Genomic DNA, 23,664 nt, shown 5'->3' on the forward strand with positions numbered 1-23,664 from the left:
GCCCACTGATCTAGCATTTCACTAGCAAGCTGTGCTAACAGCCACCACAACCATAACACCAAACACAAACAGCTGTGTTCACTCAGTTAACATTAGCCTCGTGTCAGGTACGTGTGATGCTACACAGCTAGCTTAATTAAAAAAAACGTGTTGTGGTCGTTACCCTCTTTCACTCCAGGTAGTTTATTCTTGTCGATGCTAACGTCACATTCAGCCATGGTGTCACCGATAATAAGTCAAAAACACCGTTGACGTTGAATTATACTTCCGCGTTTCAAACGAAGGTTAACCGCAGGCTGATTGATCGCCTTTGCTTATAAAATCGATTGGTGGTTGAGGTGCCGGACGGCCCTTTTGATTAGTTTCGGTGGCCACCCTCTCCCGATACGTCGCCTCTGTAATTGCCTAGCTGCTACTCTGCTTGAAGCTAGCCTGTCAGGTTTTCTACGAGCGTCCCTCCCTCCGTGAACCTTCTCACAACAAGCCCGAGAAGAGACGTTAGTTTAAGACGCGACTTCCGCTCAGGAATGTCAGAATAAAAGACTCGGAATTTAAAGTTAAAACCCCTTAAAACGTGGTTTCTGTTGTTTATTTATAGCATGAGATATTCATGACCATAAGTGAAAATGACAGTAAAAATAAACATTCTATATGTTAGTTATTAGGATATTCACAGTGAAAACTAAGCTACTATTTCTCTTCAGGAGGATGGGTGGGTGTGGGTTGATCAAATGTGTTTGTCAATGTCAAAAACAACTGGCTTCAGATAAAATGTTGTGACATATTTTTACCAAATGAGCTCTCCAGTCACACAGAAATATTTCACGTAAAAAATAACCAAACTTGTTATAACTTTGCTAAGATCCCATCACTCTTAAATGGTAGCTTATTGAGACAAGAGGTTTTCAGGAGCTTAATGGATGATTCATCCAACATGTGTTAATTAGGTTTCTCAGTATTTGAAAACCCTACTTTTCAAATAGTTCAAAATTATGAACAGAAGCTCTGTACATAGATCACACGAAGACACCACAGCAAGTTACTGCTGAAGAAAGCTGTGAAATTTAGTCCAAACATGAACCTTGATTGAAGAATATGTTGTTGATTGAATGTTATTAGATTACATTAATGCACACAGTGTTGCAGTGTGTTAAATACAATAGTGGCTAAAATCTTAAATGTTATTGTATATTTACGGCATCCAACATAACAAAAGTGTAACGTTACAATAATAATAAATTGAAGTCATACAATAACTGCAAGAAAATGTATGACACTATATTTCAATCGAAAGCCACCAATTGAACTTGTTATAAGAGGGCCATGCTCTGATTTGCGATTCAATTTGGAAGATATATTATCACACTTCCGGTATAATTCCAGCTCCCGCTGTTTAACTTGACGCAGTTTCCTCCTCAAGGTTCAATGACTGTCTACCTCTGTAAGTACGAAGCCTATGAGCTAAAGGGAGCACACCTCCTTGGGCTATATCTACGGCCCGAATGAATAATGATGTCTGGAGGCGCTGCACGCGGCTTATGTGAAAAAAAAACCCGGATAAAGTAGAATGACTACACACGTGTTTGTCTGAATGAAGATGACACACATAATGTCTACTATGTATGCGCCTCCTATTCGATCTCTCTCTCTCTCTCTCTTTCCCTCTTAATTCCACGATTAAACACACACACACACACACACACACACACACACGTCATGTGATCTGACAGCAGCTGGTGTTGTGATTGTGTTAATGAAATTGCTCCCTCTAGTGTTCAACTTCAACATTTCAAGTTGCCGGTGTCCGCCACACCTGCACCAATTCATTTTCTTTACTGATCATCGTGTAGTGAAGTGGTATTACTGGTCCATTTACTGGCTAGTCAGTAACACCATTAGTAGACACCCAGTGACTGTGTCCATAGTTAATGCTGAATTAGTTAGGTTAAGGCCTTGGTGCATGCAGCTGACATTTACTTGACATGAACCATAAGCTCCCCTGTAATTTGTTCCCCTTCAAGCCCTTGAGCTGTTGCCTATTCAAAAGCCGAGTGACTAAAGTGATGAAAGGTTCTTGGATGTGAGACACTTCACCAGGCTCCTGAGTCATTTCTGAAGAGGTACATGGCAGCTTTTATGAGACCCTCACCAGCCAAATTTAGTAGGCAAATTTCAACAAGTTAATTTCCCAGATACTGCACAAGCACAATGCCTGTTCCTCTGGCCGAGGTATGAGATGTGATTTCCTTGACGCACAAAATCTACAGTGACTTAGGAGGTGTTGGGTAGTTGGCTCGGCTGCAGTGATTGATGTTCCTTCAGCTCCAAATCAGTCAAGAATAAGGAGCTCATATCTGGCTATGATCCACTTAGAGACTGAACCAATTTACTTGTTCCCCAGACCAACACACTCCCATGTATCTATTTACAGAAGCAATTAATGTAAGAGAAAAACACTTGCAAGTGCCAAGCCCATCTGATTCTGGTCTCTCATAACCAACAGGCTGATTGATAACGTCCTCGCTTGGTTTGATTTGCCCGTGTCAGAGTGATGTAGGGTTACTGGCCTTGCCTACGTAAGATCACAGTATTGCACTCAGACTCTCCACGATCTATGTGAAAAGGTGGCCTGTTGACGAAACCAACAATGACAATTGATTTAGTACGTAAGGAGCTGACTGGCCCCTCCTCCTGGCCTCTGAGAGGATAAATATATTGATGTGATGGACCCAAGGCAGTGGATTGCTTGTCTTACTTGAGGCAGTGGTCATAGTGCAGCATAGTTTGGGACAATGAGTATGTATAGGGTTACAGTTGTGAACTACTGCTTAGGACTCCTGGGTTTGTTACTACTGCAGGGAGTTCTAAATGTGGAGGGACGGAGCATATTCAACCAAGGTAAGTGTGTAAAACTATCATTGTTTCAGGTCTATATATATATACACTGGAAGAAGCCGCTGAGGATGCAACTACTGCTCCCTTTACTCTTCACGTTGGTGCCATTGTTGGGTCAATGGTTCCGGCTAAGAGATGATGACTATGAAATGGGATGGATGTGACATTGTCTGTTTGTTTTGTGATATTCAGAGTGCTAAAAGTTGCATTTCTATTTGCTTTGTATGTGCAGGAAACCATGTTTATAATCCAAAAGACGACACAGATCCTCAGAGCAAGATTCTAGCACTGTTACTACACAGGGGCTTAGTTCCTGTTGAAAAGGATGATCCTCTAGGTGAGAGATAAAAGAAAACGGTGAATATAGATAACGCAAATGCATTCCTTGCTTTGATGATGACTGGTTTTCCTTTCGGCAGGTCTCGAGCTGGCCAATAAATTTGCTGAATTAGAGGAGGTAAGAAAATTCACAGATTCACCTTGAGGTACCTTTGGAAAAAAATGTGGCCTCGGCAGAAAGCCTTTATTAACCACGGTGTAAATAGATGTTTGCGTATTCTTATTTTCTAAAAAAGTGTATTAATTCTAGACAAGAGGCTTTGAATGAACACCTGTTACACTCCTTCCTTACTAAAAGTCATTGAATAGGAGTGTTGATCCTGAGATGACGTCGACCTGCCGTGGTGTGTTTAATCCCTCTGATCTCTGCTTGCAGCTGCGGGCGCTGAGGGAGGACCTGGAGATGGAGAGGGAGATCACAGCCAATTTGGCAGAAGGCAAATCCATAACTAGGAAGAGGGGCGAACGTGAGTTAAATTTAGTGCTTCTGGATTAAAATGCATCATGCAAACTGATTAACATTTGCAGTTAATTCTAAACCATCGCAGTATTAATATTCTGCGTGCTTCTTTCGCCTGCAGCTTGCTTCTGGAAGTACTGTGTCTGACACAGATGCAAGAGGAGGAGGAACACTGTGAAATCTGGCTGCAAAGCCCAACATGGCCTTAAGACTGAAAACACCTGTAATATAATCACACTGTATTCATCCCAGCAATATAGAGTTGTACCATAATCAAAGTCATCAATATACATTTCCGCCGCACTGGGGTGCCCTCATGGGAGGTCGAAGGACTGCAGCTGTACATCTTTAATCTGTAAATAATCAGCTACACACTGGAAATACTTGAGGGTCAGATATGACAGAGTGTAAAGACATACTATTATTTTAGCAGGGATTTTATTTGCCTATACTGCATGTGTTTATGTTGCTCTCTTGTGGCCGAATTGGGCAAAACATTTTTTGTACCGCTGCCAAGACGTCAGTCACTGCTTTTAGAATGCACTGCTGTTCATTTTACAAAATAAATAAAGTTATAACGTGAATCTGCACCTTTTTTTTTATCTTAAGAGAAAATGATTGACCGTGACTTGGTCACTGAATGGACTCTTTTTAGAGGTTTAAAAAGGAGACAATTATTTGCACAACTTTCCAATCAAATAAAGGACACCATGTTATTGAGCTCTGAATACATCTCTACTCATACCTACTTTTTATTATTAATTACTTGATTTATCAAATATTTTAATCAGTGGAAATAAACGTGGAAGGGAAGGAATGTGGCACATGTTGCACATCGGCGGTGACGGGTGAAATACTGCACAGTGAAGTTCATCTTTTGGAGGAGGGGGACAAAGATGAGTCTCATGCTTTGTCTGAATAATGCTGCTGCTGCTGTTCACTCAGAGAATGATGTGACGCTGGATGTGACGCTCAGCTGCATTCACAGCAGCATCAAAGAAAGTGTCGACTCTTGCTTTGAGCCAGTGAGTCTTTTTGCAGTTATGAAAACATGGACATTATGGTACAACACATAAATAAATATCTAGCACATTATATATTTAAAATATTGAAAGGTAAGATACAAAGAACCAATTCCATAAAACAATAGACTGCTCTATGGTGGTTCCTTATATAGTGTCGTATATATACCAACAGTTACGTTTATTTTTGCGCATTGCTGACTTGATTATTTTGCCCCTAAATTCAAAGGGGTGTAAGCTAAGTGACTCAACATGCATCCACAACTTTTGGACAAACTCAGCTAACATGGGATGCTTTTGTAAACCTGTTGGTATCTGGTAGCTCAGCAGTACATCACCACTGCCTGGTACTCATTTTAACTGTGACTGTCAGTGCAACGCCTAACTGCAAACACTAGCAGAAAAGCTTCCTTTCTCTCCCTAAAAACACACGTGACATGTTGGGAGAAGACACACTGAAGAAGCGATACTGTTGTTGTCAAACATCCTAACTGACTCAATGCAGAAATGGGTATTATCTGTTTCAGTTTGGTCCATTAACTTGAGCGCAGGCATCCTGTTGAGATAAGTCTGCAGGAACTGAGTCAGCATCCTCCGTGTCACTCCACAGCAGTAAATATAAGTATGTGCCAAAGGCCTGTTTCCGACACAGCCCAAGACAAGAAATAAAAACTCCCCGAAAACTTAGCACATACAAGGAAAAAACTAAAGAAACCATTGGAAAGGCAATTCGAAGATCTTTATCGTGGGGCGGCAGTGAAAACTGGCAGTTCTAAATGCTGTAACAGTTTGTAAAAACACAACAAAATAAAAACACAACAATTGTAATCCTATATTAAGTACAATTTTTGGTGAAAGTGCTTTTAAGCTACAGAGACATTTTAAACTACATAATTAAAATGTGCAAGATTTGAAAAACAGGATCACTTGAGCACTAAATTAACTTGTCCCGACATTCAATTACAATTCTCTGGTTGATATAATTTGCTGATTTGTTTAAAGTTTGTTGTCTCTTTTATCAGAACTTTTTAAAATGTTTTTGCTGTTTGTTTTAAGTCTGTTATTTGCGTTTGTATGTTGGGCTTGAGTGAAAATGTTACGCTGCCATGACGACCTTGTAAACGAGAATCAAAATCTAGGATAATCTTGGCTAAATAAAAGTATAAATAAAAATAAAAATACATTCAGTAAAATATGGGTCTAGTGAAAGAAGCTTGATGAAATAAGTCATTGCATTCATCCAGTATTGTCATATTATTCCAGGTCCACGACAGGCAAGATAGGGGGTTAAGGTTGGGCAGCATGAAGGATGTGCAGTGTGATGGCTGACTTTTGGGCGGGCATTTTGTCGGAGGGCAGGGTGACTTTACAGACAGGGTGCTCAGCTCTTTACGACAGCCCTGAAGAGAAGAGCAGCACAGATCCCAGCAACATGATCATAATATCAAACAGACAATGATGGATTCTCACTTCAGAGGTTGGTAGAATATCAAACTTGTTTTGGTTTTAACCCCAACTCAGGTTTGGTCTTTTTGTAGAAAGAAATATCAAAATGTTTTATATTTTTATTGTTATTCTTTTTAATATTCGATGTCAAGAATTAAATTCCAGTTTTGCATTAAAAACTGACTCGATAAAAATGTAGTTGAAGAAATATGGTGTTGTTTTGGTTAAACATGGAAAGATCATTACTATGCTCTGCTATTTAGGGGGAGATACGTGAGACATACCTAATTTCAGATTTGATTTTGTGTGTCAAAATGCGTCTTTATTTCAACTTTGCAGGCACCTTGTGGACGACACTCATCCTCTTCACACTACCACACCTCACCTGCGACATGCTCTGCCCCGGCAGTTGCCAGTGCAAATCAACTGAAGTCCTGTGTTTCGGCGACACCATCACAGATATACCAAAGCAGCTGTCTGTCCACACATACACACTGCGGCTTGATCGAACAAACATGAACATCATAAATGAGCAGAGCTTGGCAAACAAGAAGCTCCTGTTGCGTTTCAGTCTGACTCGCAGCCGGCTACACACTATCCATCCCAGAGCCTTTCACGTTGCTCCACAGCTCAAGTCTGTACAGCTGTCGTCCAATGATCTCTCTGCCTTCCCTGCTCGAGTCTTCAGTCCATTGACCACTCTGGAGGAGCTGTATTTAGATAGAAACCAGTTGGAGAGCATAGCTCCGGATATGTTTAAAGGACTTGTACAGTTGCAGAAACTGGACTTGAGCGCTAACAGAGTGAGCAGTCTTGATTCACAAGTTTTCTATGGACTGACAAGCCTCACCTTCCTGAACCTTGGCAGGAACTCCATCAAGAAACTTCCACCAACCATTTTTCGTGATTTGACTAATCTTGGCATGCTCATGATCTATAACAACGAACTAGAGGTGCTAGAAGCTGGGATTTTTGATGAACTTGTCAACCTTGTGGTGCTAAAAATTCATCAGAACCAGATAACCAGCCTCCCACCTCAGGTGTTCTGGTCACTGAGGAACCTGGTGAACCTGACTCTGTCCTCCAACCAACTTCAGACGATCCCGGAAAAGAGTTTCTACAACATGCCCAAGTTGATCCAGCTTACCATTTACAAGAATCCGCTATTATCTCTACCAGACCAGCTAATGGGTCACATGCCTGACATGACTGTCTTTGATCTGTATTACACCAGTCTCACCACTGTTCCTGGAAACTTGTTCGCCAACATGTCTGGACTCCAGAAGCTTAACTTACATGTTAATATCAAGCTGAGGGAGTTGCCCTCAGACCTCTTCTGCTGCATTCCCAATCTTGAGCAGCTGTCATTGAAATCCAACGACCTCCATTATCTACATCCTCAGCTGTTCTCCAGACTGACCACACTGGGCATGCTGCGTCTTAATGACAATAAGCTGCAGAGCCTTTCAGATAACATTTTTCAGGGCCTTGAACAGGTTTTGTCGGTTAATTTGACGAATAACAGCCTCAAGAATCTTCCAGGAGATATTTTCTTGTCAAACACAGTTTTGAGTGATCTTACGCTGAGTGGCAACCCCTGGCACTGTGTTTGTAGTATCAGTGGTATTGCCAAATGGATAAGACATAATGAGCATGTGGTTCTTGACAGAGATGATGTGATATGTCATAGTCCAACGTACCAACAGCTCCGAACCGTTGGCTCCCTGCGTGATGAGGAGTTATTTTGCGATGGTACAACGTTCAGGACTTTTTTTTCTTCACATAAGCCGATGAAACCGTTTCACACCAGCGAACAAACACCAGCTGTAGCTTCAACAACCGCAATGCCTACAACAAGATCAACCACCATTCAACTAGCTACCCAACAAGTCACCATCCAAACAAACACTCCAACTGCAAAACTTTCTGCCTTACATACAACGATCCCACCAACAACTCTCCAATCTCCCACCACCACTCTGCCTAATGAGGAGTTTCTTCTTATCACCGAGACTCCCTTGTCTTGTTACTTGTCACCTACTTTCCACGACACATTGGTGGTTGAACAGGGGCCCGAGTTTGTTCACCACAACCGTCTCAAGGGCTCGGTGTACGTGTGGTTTCTGCCCTCGGATGCAGCCATGACCGGGCTCCTCATGTTCTGTCACATCCTTCTTGTGGCCGCAGGCTTGTTCCTCATTCTTGCTGCCATGTTTTGCATGTATCTCCTCAACAAGACGATGGATGAGCTGAAGGCTGAGTTTGAACATCCTCCAGGGTAACAAAACATGTTATCAGACCTGGTGCAAAAGAGACCATCCTGTCCTTTTCCAAAGGCTGCATTTTATAAAAGATCCCTCTTAGCTGTAGGTTTACTAGATGTTGTGTTAAGTTGTATCTTCAAGTGTTACTTTAACAGTCAGACTTGAAATTTGAGATTAATGGGAGTTATTTTAAGATAACAAAGAATTACGGTAACATAATACAGTATTTAATATCATATAATACATTGCAGTACATAATACAGTATGTTAGCCTCTAACCAGCTATACCGATTTTACCACTTGTTTGTTAATTTTATATAATTTATATAGAGCTGTAATTTATATAGAGCTGTAATTTATATAGAGCTGTAATTTATATAGAGCTGTAATTTATGTAGAGCTGTAATTTATATAGAGATGAAGTCAATAAAAAGAAAAACAATCCACAACTATTTTGAGAATCGATCAATTGGTTTCAGTCATTTCTCCAATAACTTATTAAATGTGATGATGTGCTGTTTTTCTTTGAAATGAAAGTAAATCAAATAGCTTTGTGTTTGGGACTGTTGGTCCGACAAATAGACAAAAAGAGCCAAATAAAAGGTCACTTTTGGGGGTTGTCATGAGCCTTTTTTACTACTTTTTAATATTTCGTTGACCAAACAGTTAATGGATTAATCAGGAAAATATGTGGCATATTAATTCAATTGTTGGTATTAAAATAAACATTAAATTAAACTTTCCTTCTGTCATCCTGTCTTTGCTATGGTGCCGTGTGCATATGGGAGAAGTTTGCCTTCTAGGGTTTCTGCCAGAAATATCAAAATGTGATGCATACTAATGTGTAAACTACCCACATTTAATGTATCTGTTTTTCTTATGTAGAGCGCAGTTTTAAGCTTCATAAAGCAAACTCAAGCCTATGTGGTCAAAAGTGATCACAAGTGGTTTGTTTCCCTCTAGCGGTGAAAGCTTCAAACTGCGTTAAGAGGCGTCACAACTCAAAAAAATTGTTTGCTGTACTTTTGAGCAAAGAGTCTGAATTAATTGCACTATGGTCAAATGTCTCTTTCTTTGACGCTTCTCAAATATTTGAAGTTGTTTCATAAAGTTGTGCCAGGGCACCAGTCGTACTTGAGAGAGTTACTGTTACCATACCACTTATCTGAGTTTCTCATCTTTTTTGGAATGTGGGAGGAAAGTGCATTTCCAAAATGAATCATGTCTTGAATACTGGGAAGTATAACACCATCATCTTCCTACCAACCTTCAAAACAGGAAGCTCTGATTACTTTTCCTATTGCAAGAGAGCACACAAGCCTCCATTACGGAACAATGTGCACACAGTTATGACTCCCCTGTTTTCGGAGTAGTCCAAGTTCACTTACAACATAAGATAACTTATAAAGCCATAAAATGATTGAAAATAGTTGTTTTTCGTTCTATCCTAAAGTTTTCATACAATAATAATAACACCTTTTTAAATTATTCTTTCGTGGCCGAAACAACAGACACTTTTCGACTGATGATCAAAAAAGCTTTCAAATCTTTTAAACCCGCACAAAAACACAACGGATGCCACGAATTCCACGAGAAGTGATTGGACTTTAAAACAAACAGCAAACAAAAGAGGATGAATCGGTGAACAGCGCCCAAGTTCATTGCTATGGCAACGGGTGATTAGGCCTTTCCAGTACGCTGAGCTCACACAACAGTGGGCACACACACACACACACACACACACACACACACACACACACACACACACACACACACAGTGAGACAGTGAGAGAGGGGGAGCACGGGGAGAGGAAAATCATACTGCAGCGTTCACAAGAAATATCTGACCACAGTGGAAAATAAGAGGATTTTTTTTTTTTAATCCAGCCTTTATTTGTCTGCGATGAATTTACTTTAACCTGGTGTTTAGAGGGATTTTCCACAGCACATTTGTAACTCTGGTCACAGCAGACTCTTGCCTGTAAAGTAGAGCAATAATCCTCTTAAGTCCAATAATTAACTGTTAGAAAGCATTTTGACATCAACAATATACAAATGGAGCCAAACATTTTGCCCAAGACAGCTTCAACATTATTTTAAGGGTTCTGTTTTATCATAAAATTGAGTTCTCTGTTTAGTCACGCCTAATCAACTATGTAATTATACATTTTTCGAAAGATTTAGGGGAACAAATAAACTCATTATAGTACTATATAGGGTTGTTACTGGAAACCTCGTAAACTAATCAATTTCGTGCCATTCCTACCTTCACTCTGTGACTCTTGCTCAACTAGTTGCAACACTCCTAAAGCTTTAAACACTTTCGCTACTGAACAGCACCTCAAAATGTGAAAGGATGTTGAAAGAGAAGAGTAGTATCAAAGGCTTGTCAGTTGTTTGTATCTATTTCTGTCAAAAAGGGAGAAATAAAGTAAAGTGTACTGACATAGTATAACTTTTCTTCATCTGCCTGCTCACTACTGACCTTTTGACCTAACTCAGAGGAGGAACATGAACTTCTGTAAGACTGCGAGTCATTACCTGGTTTCATTCACAGGCTAATGTGGGCTGTAGTCAATGCGAAAACAACAACAGAGACTCTCATGTCATCGAGCTCCTGCTCCCCGAACTGACAGGAAGTACAACAGGAAGGCTTTCTCACATACATCATGTGTCATAGCTGATGTTGTAAACAAGCATGTTTACTGGAAATGAAGGTAGCAGCGCTTAAACAGTCCTTTTTATCCTTAGCTCTCTAAATAAACTACGTTAGAACAACTCATAACACAACAAAAACTCCTGACTGCACCCAGTCTGATACATTATATGTCCAGTTTATGAGTACGAGCTGTTGCTACAGTCTTCCAGTATCTTTACAATACACAAAAAAAACTGTCTGTACGTTAACTCCACCCTCCTTATCTGTTTCTGTGGTGAGTTTGTTTGTCATGTTATGACACAGATGGATTTACTTATGGCAACTCAGGAATGTTCAACGCAGCAGAACTTGCTGCTCAGCCTTTTTTGTTTCATTGATTTATTGTCGTTCCACATTTTAGCACCAAAGCCAAATCCCATTTAATTTACATGAACAGGTTGGGGAACACACTATTTTCTGAACAGAGATCATTTTTAGAGGCAGTGTAATGTTTTCTGCTTAATTACTTGAAAGTATTTGGGGTACAATCCAGATATCCATGATTCAGTCACTCTCATACTGGATATGCACACAAAGAGAAGTCCTCCATAACAGCAGGAAATAATCTTATCCAGAATTATACGATACTCAAAGCATTTCATTCATCAAAGCATTTCATTCATTTTCCCAAACATGACTGCACAAGGGTTCATTATAGATTTATTATTTCTGCAACACAAGACAGACTGAACAGACGTTTGCAGGTTGTGTGGTTGTTTTTCGGATGAACTTGCAATCTGTAATTCCCTAACTATAGGATTTGGGAATGTCCAAAACTGCCAAGTGCCCAAACCCTCGGATTACAAGCATACAGGGGACGTCATACCAAAGATATGTGCAGCTGATAAATGTGCACACCCAAACAAGGGGGCACGTACACACAAAACAATGTCATGAATAAAAAACTTAAAAACAACTTCATTGTCTTTAACCAAACCACATTCTCACCCTCCTTGTAATCCTAACCTCCGACAGAATTTTTTCCTGGAGGGAAAAACATCTAGTTACATTATTGAAAACATATGGCTCCCCTAAGTGGAAGCACAGCTCACACATACCCTGCATTCACATAAGCACAGACACCCTTACTGTAACACAAATCCCCAGAGGGTGGGGCCTCCGCTTGCATAGCTTGATCCCCAACACACATTGAACCCCCCCACCACATTTAGCAAAAAATGTGAGCTTGAGCGTGAGCGAGGAAAAGAGGGGGCAGAGGGTACAGCTGTCGCTGAACAGTGCCACTGAAGCCTCAGAAAGGACCTGCGGACTTCATGAGCTCAGGGCAAAACCAAAAAACTGGTTGGTGAGGGGAATCCAGTGATGACGAAGAGCAGGAAAATGTGATGGTGTGAGAGTTCAGATGGTGCTGGAAACTTTCATCAGAGGATTTGTGAGGTTGAGAAGGAAGGGAGGACGTACATAAAAGATAACCACACCAACCCTCTCTCTGTTCACTCAATCGTCAGCCGCTACGAGAGGTAAGTTCTGCAAAACGGCATGCTGTCTTGGTAAACAGAGTGCTGATCGCTTTATACTTGGGACATACTTGTCAAAGATAATGATGCAGGGAGATGAAATGAATCTGAACCTAAATAAGATAAGGATAACAATCTTTAAGCTATAACAGCAATAAGTTTGTGTGTAATTGTATCTTAAAATTACAATCTTCTGTGCATAATTCAACCCTTGATTGCGCAAAATGATGTTTGTATTTATGTGTAAACTACAATACTGCCTATAGGTTTGCACTGAATTAAGTGAATTTTGTTATATGAAAATGTGCTTTAGGTTGGATAACTTGAGTCCTAACACTATGTTAGAAAAAGTGGTAATCAAAAACCTTATATGTCAAAGATGAATTAACTTGATTGGCTGGACTGCTGGTCTCTCGAAGTATAGTTCCACGCTTTGCTAGAAGTGCTGATCCTTCAGCTATGGCAAGGGGTAAAAAAACAAACCCAAAAGCAATTAATGGTGAACTGGAAATGCTTTAGCCATTACACTGTACAGCAGAGCTCTCCATGCTGTGCCAGTCAGGAGCAGACAGTGGTTTTGGTTCGATGTTGCATTATCAGAGAGGAAACGTGGTTTAGCTGTCAGGTTCTGCTGATTTTGTTTCTAGAAGCAGTGATGCTAGAATGTGTCATGTGTCTGAAAGCTACTAAAAGCTGCTTAAATCCATTGTTCCAAACTGTTTTTTTTAAGTAGTAATTTTTTCCGCACATTCAAGGGAAGGGGAACTGTATATAGATGACACATTACACAATGGACATCTGACTTTCTGGTAATTGCGTAATCAAGTACACATACTTGACTTAAATGTGACCTTTGACTTTCTGCATTCACAGAAGTAAAGACAAGGGAATTAGAGATAGTGATGAGACTAGTGGTAGTTGCCCCCCGAAAAACAACTAATTATTAAAAGTAAGGAAGGAGTACTGGTGAAGTAGGAGTAGCGGTTGGATGGGGAATACAGAAAAAACATATTCAAAAATAGTTTAATAACTAACAATGAAAACATAATTTTCCATCTCACAGCAGGGACCCAGCACCCCACCTCTTGAATGAAAGCAGATAAGTACAAAATATATTGGAAATGGAAACAGCTTTGATGCACAATTTCATGACCCTCTATCTTTGGTGTGAAAAAAAACAAAAAAAGAAAAGAATAAATGAAAGAAAGAAAATCTGGTTCTTCCGGCGCAATTGAAGGACATTCTGGTCTCTTTAGAAAGTTACTTCCTCAAAAAGACTCTCTCTGCACCCTGATACGTCTCAGCCACTGAGCAACAACTCATGCTTGCCAACCTTAAGTTGCAGAACTTTAAATGGATTTGTATGGAGAAGCAGGTCTTTGTATTGGCACAGCTTTGCCGTTGGAGCCTCCTGAGCCATAACAAACAGGAAGAACAGCCTCCGCCACAGCCTCAAACATGTGCAGGCAGTCCGTCATGTTTAGATGCACTGTAGACACAACACAGAGATAATTGCAAACCAAACACTGTGTCCATATTCAATGAGAATATACTCTGTGGTTTGGGGATTTGTTTCAAAAACATTCTGCAGCAAACTTTACATGTGAGCTCCAAACACACTGATGAACGCAGTTCCTGAATAAATGGTTTTAATGCCAAAAGATTGCTAAGCAAGCTTGTTTACCAGTCAACCCTGTTGGCAATGTTGATGAAGCCACAGGCAACAAAGTACAACTCTGAATCAGATTATGCAAATGTCTAATTTTAAGTTTAAACAGGAATGCTGATGCTGCATGTAGGCACTGTTACTAATTAGAGTTGCCTTCAGTATAACTGCCTTATTATGGTGATGATTTAAAATGCAGAATATCTCCTTTGTGGCTGTTCTGTCGTTGAGAGGAGAACAAACACACTGTTTCTTCTTTTACTGTCCTGGAAACTAACAACTAAGGTACGTCAAGTCTTAAAAAGTAGTGCGGTGAGAACAACAAATGCAAAAATGCTCCCCGAGGCTTAGGCTTAAGTTTAGAGTAGAGCAGTTCATGACCAAGAATAGACCCTATTATCGTTAAACACAACCAACAACTTGACATTTTTATTACTTTTCAGAGCTGAAAACATTTATGTTTTGTAGATCCAGTGCTTTATCTCTATTGTTTTGTGTTACAAGCATTTTTGGTGAGTCCTACAATCAGTCAGCTTTTAGACAAAGATACTGGCATGCACATGTGCAAAGCTCAGCACTTGTACTCCTCCACTTGAATATTGCCCTTACATGATGTTGGGGGACTTACAAAAGGCGGATTTGTAAAAAGAATGAAAGCAGCAGAGGCCAGCATAACCTGACTTTTAGTCGCTAGTTTGGGTCAAGCTCGAAAGACAGTAGACATTTCCCCTTAATTTGACAGATAGTATCTTTTGCAACGCCCTTGAGGCGTTCTTTAAAAAAATGTGAAGTAATGCCATTTGAGTACCTTTCTTAGACTTGACTCCGGTCCTCCAGAGCTACAGAGGAAATTGAAAAACTTTCACAGGAGTGAAATGCTCCCGGTGACGAGTTAACCGATTTTGTCCGGTAAAATTTGTGAAGTGCACCTTAGAGGACAAAATAAGGCGTATTTAGTTTGTGATGACCATGATACGTTTACAAAGTCCTTTGCCATCCATGTAAATGTGATTCATCATAACCAACCTTGACTGTAACATAACCGTTTCTTTTGTTCTAGGTTAAATAATGGACCTGCCCCTGACACTTCATGTGCTCCTACTTCTCTGTTCGATCAATGCTGTTGTTTGGGCGTGTCCGGATGAATGCAAATGTCAAGAAACCAAAATCCTCTGCAGTGGCCTCTCAGATTTCCCGACATCTGTGCCCTCATCTACCACATTCCTCTACTTCTTCAATTGCACTATCTATTTCTTGAAACCAGAACACTTAAATGATTTTTCTAACGCCCTTAGCGTCCTTGTGATTAAAGACACTGTTTTGAGGGAAGTGCACACTGGCACATTTAATTCCACTGCGAACATAAGTGCTATCGGGTTTATTACCACCGAACTGCAAGATCTTCCTGAGGCCGTGTTCCACAATCTACAGAAACTTAAGACTTTGAATCTAAATGGCAACAAGCTCCTCGTACTCCGACCTCACTGGTTTTCCCGGTTGGCAGAGCTGAAAAACCTTGACCTCAGTAAGAATCTTTTCACTTCCGTACCTGTGGAAACTTTTCACCCTCTTACTGAGCTGGAATACCTTTTTCTTTCGGGAAACAATATCAGTCAACTACCTAGAGAGACATTCAATGGGCTTTCTAAGCTGAAAGTCTTACGGGTTAATAAGAATTTGCTACAGGAACTCCCCCTTGGCAGTTTGGATGACCTTGGCAACCTGGAGGAACTATCCCTACATGACAATCTTATCACTCATCTCCACCATGACCTGTTCTCCAAGACTTTGAAACTCCAGAAGCTGTTCCTCTCCAACAATAGGCTCACATCTCTTCCACAAGGGATCTTCTTAAACCTGCCCCTTCTTTCCCAGATCTCCCTGTATGAAAACCAGCTGAAGAGTCTGGGACCAGGAGTGTTTGGGCCCATGGCGCTGCAAGAGTTGTGGCTGTATGACAACAAGCTGAGCCGTGTGGAGGATGACACATTCAGGAACCTGACTCAGTTGCGTCTCCTGGTGCTCAGTCGCAACCAGATCAGCTCTGTATCCACAAGGGCCTTTGCAGGGTTGGAGCAGCTGGGAGAGATATCACTTCACACCAATCTGCTCACAACCCTGCAACCTGGGGTTTTCCAAGGTTTGCCAAGTCTGGTCAACATTTCCCTAGAGCACAACGCCATCAGCTCCCTACCACCGGGTTTTCTACAAGGCCTGATCAACCTGGGACAGATAGACCTGCAAAATAACTCCCTTCCCAACCTGCCACAGAAGAGTCTAGATGCCCTCACTGTAGCAAAGGAGGTTCTCTTGCAGCAGAACCCCTGGAGGTGTGACAAGGATATTCTGCCACTCAGAGAATGGCTGAGAAAGCACCCATTCAAGGTCAACCAAACTCTTGTAGTCTGTGAAACACCTTTCAGTCTGAACGGTGAGACCATTGTTTTGCTGGCAGATGAGAACTTCTTGCCTCTCAACTCTACAGAGGAGCCTGTATTGACCTCGACCGAGTTGAAGAGGAAACCCCACACTCCTCCAACTAGACAAAGCACTTCCTCACCTGCGGTCAAGACCACCCCCACATCAGAGCACGAAGAGGTCACCAGTGGAGGCCAAGGAGAGACGGGAACAACTTCTAATGATATTTCGATCATCCTCATCCTCATTGCTGTAGTGGCCACTGTCATCATCAGCACTGTCATCATCAGCTGTGTGTGTTGGAGGAGGAACAAGAGAGGCAGCGGAAATATAGGCCGCAGTAATAAGAACTCTGTGCTGTAGCTTAGACCACCCAATGTTAGCAACCCAAAAACTTTTAAAGCCAAGGGAAAGTACTCACTGATTACTGTGGTTTACTTGGAAAATGTGACACTCCTAGAGTCTCAAAGGCAACAGAAAGAACCACTTCGGCTCCATTCAGATGTAACAGCTAGAACAAACAAGTCAACTTTTGAATTCATTAGCTTTCCATTTTTAATGATCAAATGTACCAGCCAGCATCCCTCTTCATGTGTGCTGTAAAAATAGAACAGACATTGCATGTACTAATGGTAAAAACATTTATGGTGCCATCTTGTGGGCAACCTGGATATTTTGGTGAATGTGAGCTCCGATGCACTGAAAAAGTGTACTTCTTACAGTAGAATTAAAACTGCATGCAGTATTAGAATTCCATTTTTCAGAATTAGTAATTGCAGTTTGACAATGTGTGTTTGTGCTAACAACAATACATTAAGGAGACAGTTTTACTATCCAAATGGCTATCCATGAAAAATCAAAACATGTAATTTTGACTCCACTGTAATACAATTCATTTAATGGTTTTGACACTTACAATGCAAAATGCTACTATACATTGAATAAATGCACTACTTTTAGTGAAAACAATCTCACCTTGTGTTAATCATTTACTGAACTAAGCAGTACTACATGCAAGTTTGACCTCCTGAATCTGATGGCAAATCAACTGTTATCTACACATTATTCAGGAGTGAAAAGGAGGATAAAATTCCCCTTAAATGCTTAAATGAGGGTTAAGTTATTTGAATAGGAAGTAGTATTATGCTGGCATACTGTATACATTGCATGAAAATGAAGAAACACATTAACACATCATATTGAGATTATGTTTTTACATAGTATGCTGTGGTCTACTTTTTGCAGTATGATGGTCTTATTGTGATCACTACATTGTCATTAGACAGATATTTAATAATTTACTGGCTTTGTTGATTGTACCAAGTTAGTTTGTCGGATGTCCAGAAGAACACAAGGAAGTTTAGACTGAGTAGACACAGCATTGCATTCACAGAATTCTGTATTTTTTTTGTAATGGAGTGATGGTGTACATTTATAACTACATTCACCTATCTTGCATATGTATATATTCCTCTCCATTAAATGAATCATATACAAAAGACTGCCATCTAATTCAAGGGAGTCAGAAACATTTAGATACAATCCAAACATTCCATCAGTCGCTGTAATGTGTGTCTAATTGTTGCCTGACAATAACAATGTTTTAAGAAGGAATTCAAAATAAAACACAACCATCAAACTGGATATAAAGGCTTGTGAAATGGAGGTTTCTGCTTTTCCTGATGTGGAAACAGATGCATATGTTAAAAATGACTAAATGTTTGTGTACCATAGAGTATGTTCAAAGGACAGTGTGTAAGTTTTTAGTGGGATCTAATGGTTGCAATCAACCAAATACCTCTCAGCTCAGCCCTTCCCTTTCCAAGTGTGTCAGAGAACTACGGTGGACTACAGGTAGGGAAAGGGTATCTTTACGATTTTAGTACAACTAGGGGCTACTCTTATCAATACTCAGCTCTTCTACATGACTAAATAATTGTTTTTAAAAAGATGTATAAGATTCAAAAAAACTTAAAGGTATTTATAATCTAGATATTGCTAAGTATTGTTTCTAGAGCAGCAACAGTTATGTTTTAAACAGCAAAGTCACTGGAAACAACTGTAAAATGTCAATGAAATAAATGATATTTCTGAGTGAAGTTTTTAAAGAATGAACAACACAGACATCCGTCAGTATCAGTCATTCCTCCTGTCTTCTGTCCTCCTGGCTGCTTTCTCTCAGCCAGCAGAGAAGTAAGCGTAAACATAGCGGTCGTGGCTGAATGAATTAGGTTTCACTTTCGTTTTAATGTTTACAGATGTATTGATAAAGTATTGGCTTTTCACCGGCAAATATTATATTGCACGTACAGTAACGTAGTTGCCGTCAATTCGAGTATCCTTCACTTCACCACAGCGGCATGTCTGTGCGTGCTTTGTGTGTGTTTGTCTATGTGTGTGCACTAAAATCTGTGGTGAAAGCTTAATCATACATCAATTCCAAAACTATTGGAGCTATGCTGCAGAGAAGGGAAGTAACCTGCTAAATTGACATAAACCATCCGTCCTTGCTCTTATCTCGAGCAGCAGAAGTGTGTTATACCACGCCTCTTCTAGGAAGCTACACTCTCCAGTCCTGCTGGGCAACATTGATACGGGAGAGAACTAATGATATGTAGCTTGTTTGTGTCTCCTCACTGCTGTAACAACCCGTTTCATCCTGGGACAGAAAATAAAAAAGGTAAGGTTTTGGCATTTGACTGTGACAGCTCATTGAGTTATTGATAACGTGGCATAGCAACGCTTTTTATGATGTTATTGATATTTGAGCACACATATGCTATTACAAGAAAGAGAAAATTAACACATCCAGGTAAATCTAATAAAAGTTGTTTCTTTTTCTTTCCTTTTTTTAGTGAATAAGCATGTCAAGAGGAGAAATCATTGTTCTTTTTCTGTCTTTACTGTTTGAGCCTTCATTGTCTCAACACAAACAATGTGAAAAAGAAACAGACTGCCCCAAAGAAAACCAGGATGTTTACAGTTCATCGACAACAGAAATCCCACGTTTGCTGAAACCAGCTGTGACGGAAGTTTTCTTTGTGGGTAGCCAGATTAAAACAATCCCTAAAGCAGCCTTTGTTGAAAACCAGCAGCTTGAAAAGGTGGAGTTCATGAACACCCACACGACATCTATTGAGCCTGGAGCTTTTGATGGTTTGTCAGACCTCAAGCATATCGAGATCTCCAGCACTCCATTAACGTCGATCCCAGTGGGAGTCTTTAAAGACCTCAGCAACCTGGAGATGATTATACTAAAGTTGAACAAGCTTCGTAGTCTGGAGAAAGGCTTATTTGACGGTCTTGGAAAAGTAAGAGAGCTGCAGTTAAATTTGAACGAGATAGAATCGATTGAAGACGGGACTTTTGATAGTCTGGAGAACCTAACAATGCTCCATTTAGCTAAAAACAATCTCTCTGCTGTATCTGCCAACTGGTTCTCAAACCTAAACAAACTGCAGATTCTACGGCTTTACGAGAATCAGCTGACCACTATTCCTGAGGAGATTTTTCAGAATTTGCCAAATTTGAAGGAAATTGGCCTGCAAGGAAACAAAATAGCAGACTTGTCACCTAATCTTTTTCCACATAAAGACAAACTAATTAAACTGTTTTTGGATAGCAACCATTTGACTAGCTTACCAGAAGAATTCTTCGTCGGTTTCCCTCAACTTAAAACACTCACTCTACAGAAGAATAAACTGACAAGTCTACCACCTGTGCTTTTTGGAGAAATGCCTAGATTGACAGATTTAAATCTCAATCAAAATAATCTCAGCGTTCTTCCAAAAGGAATATTCAGCCCTCTGAAGAAACTCAAGAAGTTAGATCTGTCTAAGAATACCTTGGTCACCTTGTATCCCGAGTACTTTGAAGGTCCTGAGAAGCTCACGGAGCTAAATCTACAGAACAACAGGATACAATCGCTGGACTCAGATGTGTTTGAAAAGCTACAATCAATGATCATACTCAAGCTAGCTCACAACGACCTCCAGACGCTTCCTGAGGATATTTTTGAGACTTTAATAAAACTGGAAAAGCTTTACCTCAATGACAATCCGTGGCACTGTGACTGCAATCTGATAAATCTTTACCTCTGGATGAAAGCCAACTCTGTGAAGATCATGTCTCCTGTTGTCTGTGAGTATCCAGATAATCTGAAAGGGCAGGAAATCAAATTATTACCAGAGGATCAATTTATTTGCCCCACCCTTCCCCCAACAACAACCACGGCACTCCCAACCACAGAACCAACAACCACCATCCTTACTACCACAACACCACTTCCTACAACATCAACCACAAGTACAAGCCCCACAACCACCACACCCACCACTACACTCCCAACCACAGAAACAACCACCACTACCATAGCCACTACAACATCAACAACCACTTTGCCAACTACAACAACCACCCCCGTCTCCACCTCACAGCCAGCCACAACCATCATAACAATACTAACAGCTACTGTTCTGCCAACAACCACTACCACTATAATAACAACTGCTCCCACAACCACTATCACAACTGCATCCACCACCACTTTGACAACAATTCCACCCACAACCTTCATAACAACTACACCCACAACCATTATGACCACAACTACACCTTCAACAACTACACCCACAACCACTATGACCACAACTACACCTTCAACAACTAAGCCCACAACTACTATGACCACAACTACACCTTCAACAACTACACCCACAACCACTATGACCACAACTACACCTTCAACAACTACACCCACAACCATTATGACCACGACACCTTTAACAACTACACCCACAACCACTATGACCACAACTACACCTTCAACAACCATGCCCACAACTACTAGAACCACAACAACACCTTCAACAACTAAGCCCACAACCACTATGACCACAACAACCATGCCCACAACTACTAGAACCACAACAACACCTTCAACAACTAAGCCCACAACCACTATGACCACAACAACCATGCCCACAACTACTAGAACCACAACAACACCTTCAACAACTATGCCCACAACCACCACCAAAACAACGACCTCTCCTCCACAAACCACTCCAGAGATCTTCACCTGTCCTATGGAGCCGGTCACTCAAGAGCCATCGCCTTCCTTCACATATCTATACAGAAAGAAAGTTCAGGGGTGCAAATCTCAGATGATGATCTATACTGCCCTGCTGCTGGTGATGATTATTTGCACACTGGCCCTGGCTAAGTTCACCCTGTCTCTTTACCGCCTGCTGCAGCGCAGGGAGAAGCCAAACCACGGGGTCAAACTCACCCATTTCTCGCACAGGAGAGAGATCATCTTGAGGCCTCTACAAGAGGCAGGGACCGTAGGACTTTTAACAACAGAACTTTAGAGAAAGCTCACTTCTTTGTTGCCAATGACAGTAAATGAGCACATTAGCAGCCATACGACTTGCCGAAGCGTCCTTGGGTGAGATGTTGAACCCAATATTAAAGTAAGCTATACATTCCTAATAATATATTTTTGCTGATTGCATTCTTTAGCAGGTTGTACATATCATGTGGCAATTTCACATCTGGAATTTTTTGTGCTGTAAAGTATTTCTGAAAAAAAAAAATATATATTTGTTAGCATATTAATGTGTTATATGCATAATACCGTGTACAACTATTAATCTATTAATGGAAATCTGTTTGTCTTGTTATGACTGAAATCCAGGCACAACAAACACTGTCTTGCAGCAGGGGGAGACAGAGAGCCACAAGACTTCAAATTATCATTCACAAAAAACAAGAGGAGTTTTGGAAACTATCCAACGCAATCTAGAATTGGTGAACACGTGTCTGCAATTTAGATGACATCCTAGTAGATAAAATAAAACGTATGGGCTTGTTTCTTCTGCTCAAGTTAAGTATTACAGCTATATTTTTTCTTCATCACTGGTATTTTATAAAAGGTGCAAACTTATGATGTTACTTAACAAAAACGGAAATGATTGCACTCTTCTCAAAAGGTCAAAATGGATATTTACTGCTAAACGAATAAATCCCACAGGCCAATTCATAAAGAACACTGAGCATCGGTCTGGGACTGGGATTTGTGTTTAGTAGGGTGGTCTGTCTGAAAACAGTAGGCCAGATTCATTAACCCAGTCTGTGTGAACATATGTGTGAGTTTGTGCGTGAGAGATAATAACATAATCAAAAACTAAAACTTATCTTAATAGAAACTGTTCACCTGCTGTTTTGTGCCTTTAAAATATGGTATAGCAGAATAATGACTATGACAATGAACAGTAACTATGAAGGGTCAGCTTTTATTTCAGGATTTCTACATATATGTTCAATAAACATTTTTCAAAAGCCCTTTTTATATAAACTAAAAGATACTTAAAAGGTTTAAGGGGCTATGAGTCCCTACAATGTCCAAACCCCAGACAGCCTTAAAACTCAAAGTCAACACTTAAACCTAGTTACTGAATAAAGTCCAAACAATGGAAAACCACATCACTCTACATTATATGACCGAATAACTACAAACACTGCAAATTGAAGTTAGTTCAAAATGCCACCTTTTCTAAGATCTCTATTAGCAATTTAGTTAATCTATAACTATTATTTTCAGTAATATTGTTATATATTGGTATTAAAATAAATGAAACACCTTTCCTTTCTTTTATTATAGTATCTTATCCTCTTGATTATATTGTATTGTTGTCTGATTTGTATTTTTGCTTCTGTGTGGAGTTTGCATGTTCTCTCCGTGGCAGCGTGGGTTCTCTTGCTTCCCTCCGCAGTCTATAGACATGCCAACAAGCAACTTAGGGTAATTGATGACTCTAAATTGCCCGTAGGTGGGTTAGGGTCACTATGCGTAAGCCCTGCAATAGTCTGGCAACCTGTCCAGGGTGTACTCTGCCTTCGCCCAATGTCAGCTGGGATTTGCTCCATGTGTGTTTGCCTACAGAACCATTAATAAACTGCCATGTTTTAATCTTC

At 40.4% G+C, this 23,664-nt stretch overlaps 4 protein-coding genes across 10 annotated transcripts in view; 3 read left to right on the forward strand and 1 right to left on the reverse strand.

Moving 5' to 3' along the window:
• ccdc50a (coiled-coil domain containing 50a) overlaps nucleotides 1–23,378 on the reverse strand; it is a 40,000-nt gene extending 16,622 nt beyond the window's left edge. Inside the window, exons 1-2 of one of the 4 annotated variants that reach the window (XM_076088028.1) lie at nucleotides 16,829–23,378; nucleotides 3,527–3,631 (exon numbers count right to left, since the gene is read on the reverse strand). In XM_076088028.1, coding sequence (XP_075944143.1) covers nucleotides 3,527–3,536 — 10 coding nt within the window. In that variant the 5' untranslated portion in view covers nucleotides 3,537–3,631; nucleotides 16,829–23,378. Of the gene's footprint in view, nucleotides 1–163; nucleotides 1,658–3,526 lie in introns of those variants that run through there. The other 3 variants (XM_076088027.1, XM_076088026.1, XM_076088025.1) reach the window with 3 other exon arrangements.
• uts2d (urotensin 2 domain containing) lies at nucleotides 2,738–4,271 on the forward strand. Its single transcript, XM_076088033.1, has 5 exons — nucleotides 2,738–2,898; nucleotides 3,128–3,232; nucleotides 3,315–3,352; nucleotides 3,611–3,701; nucleotides 3,816–4,271. The coding sequence occupies exons 1-5, from the start codon at nucleotides 2,793–2,795 to the stop codon at nucleotides 3,839–3,841; spliced, it is 366 nt and encodes a 121-aa protein (XP_075944148.1). The 5' UTR covers nucleotides 2,738–2,792; the 3' UTR covers nucleotides 3,842–4,271.
• On the forward strand, nucleotides 6,041–17,593 carry LOC142946378 (uncharacterized). Its single transcript, XM_076087556.1, has 3 exons — nucleotides 6,041–6,193; nucleotides 6,502–8,440; nucleotides 15,336–17,593. Exons 1-3 carry the CDS (start codon nucleotides 6,172–6,174, stop codon nucleotides 17,047–17,049), a joined length of 3,675 nt encoding a protein of 1,224 aa, XP_075943671.1. The 5' UTR covers nucleotides 6,041–6,171; the 3' UTR covers nucleotides 17,050–17,593.
• On the forward strand, nucleotides 19,207–23,664 carry LOC142946598 (uncharacterized). 4 transcript variants are annotated; one of them, XR_012953094.1, is made up of 4 exons: nucleotides 19,207–19,366; nucleotides 19,542–20,826; nucleotides 21,942–22,160; nucleotides 22,385–23,664. XR_012953094.1 is itself a non-coding variant. In XM_076088024.1 (3 exons), exons 2-3 carry the CDS (start codon nucleotides 19,551–19,553, stop codon nucleotides 22,094–22,096), a joined length of 1,431 nt encoding a protein of 476 aa, XP_075944139.1. In that variant the 5' UTR covers nucleotides 19,207–19,366; nucleotides 19,542–19,550; the 3' UTR covers nucleotides 22,097–23,664. The 4 variants fall into 4 exon arrangements, 2 of the variants coding, with proteins under 2 accessions (XP_075944139.1, XP_075944138.1); XM_076088024.1 differs by having other exon boundaries at nucleotides 21,942–23,664; XR_012953093.1 differs by having other exon boundaries at nucleotides 19,208–19,366; nucleotides 19,542–22,160.

This window comes from Anarhichas minor, unplaced genomic scaffold (genome assembly GCF_050575085.1).
Source record: "Anarhichas minor isolate MPS153535 unplaced genomic scaffold, ASM5057508v1 ptg000010l, whole genome shotgun sequence".
Lineage (NCBI taxonomy): Eukaryota > Metazoa > Chordata > Actinopteri > Perciformes > Anarhichadidae > Anarhichas > Anarhichas minor.

Coding starts and splice junctions, on each gene's coding strand:
- uts2d (XM_076088033.1), top strand. CDS start 2,793: ATGAGTATGTATAGGGTTACAGTTGTGAACTACTGCTTAGGACTCCTG. Junction 3,233..3,314: donor TGAAAAGGATGATCCTCTAG/GTGAGAGATAAA, acceptor TCCTTTCGGCAG/GTCTCGAGCTGGCCAATAAA. Junction 3,353..3,610: donor AATTTGCTGAATTAGAGGAG/GTAAGAAAATTC, acceptor CTCTGCTTGCAG/CTGCGGGCGCTGAGGGAGGA.
- LOC142946378 (XM_076087556.1), top strand. CDS start 6,172: ATGATGGATTCTCACTTCAGAG. Junction 6,194..6,501: donor GATGGATTCTCACTTCAGAG/GTTGGTAGAATA, acceptor TCAACTTTGCAG/GCACCTTGTGGACGACACTC. Junction 8,441..15,335: donor GAGTTTGAACATCCTCCAGG/GTAACAAAACAT, acceptor TCTAGGTTAAAT/AATGGACCTGCCCCTGACAC.
- LOC142946598 (XM_076088023.1), top strand. CDS start 19,551: ATGTCAAGAGGAGAAATCATTGTTCTTTTTCTGTCTTTACTGTTTGAG.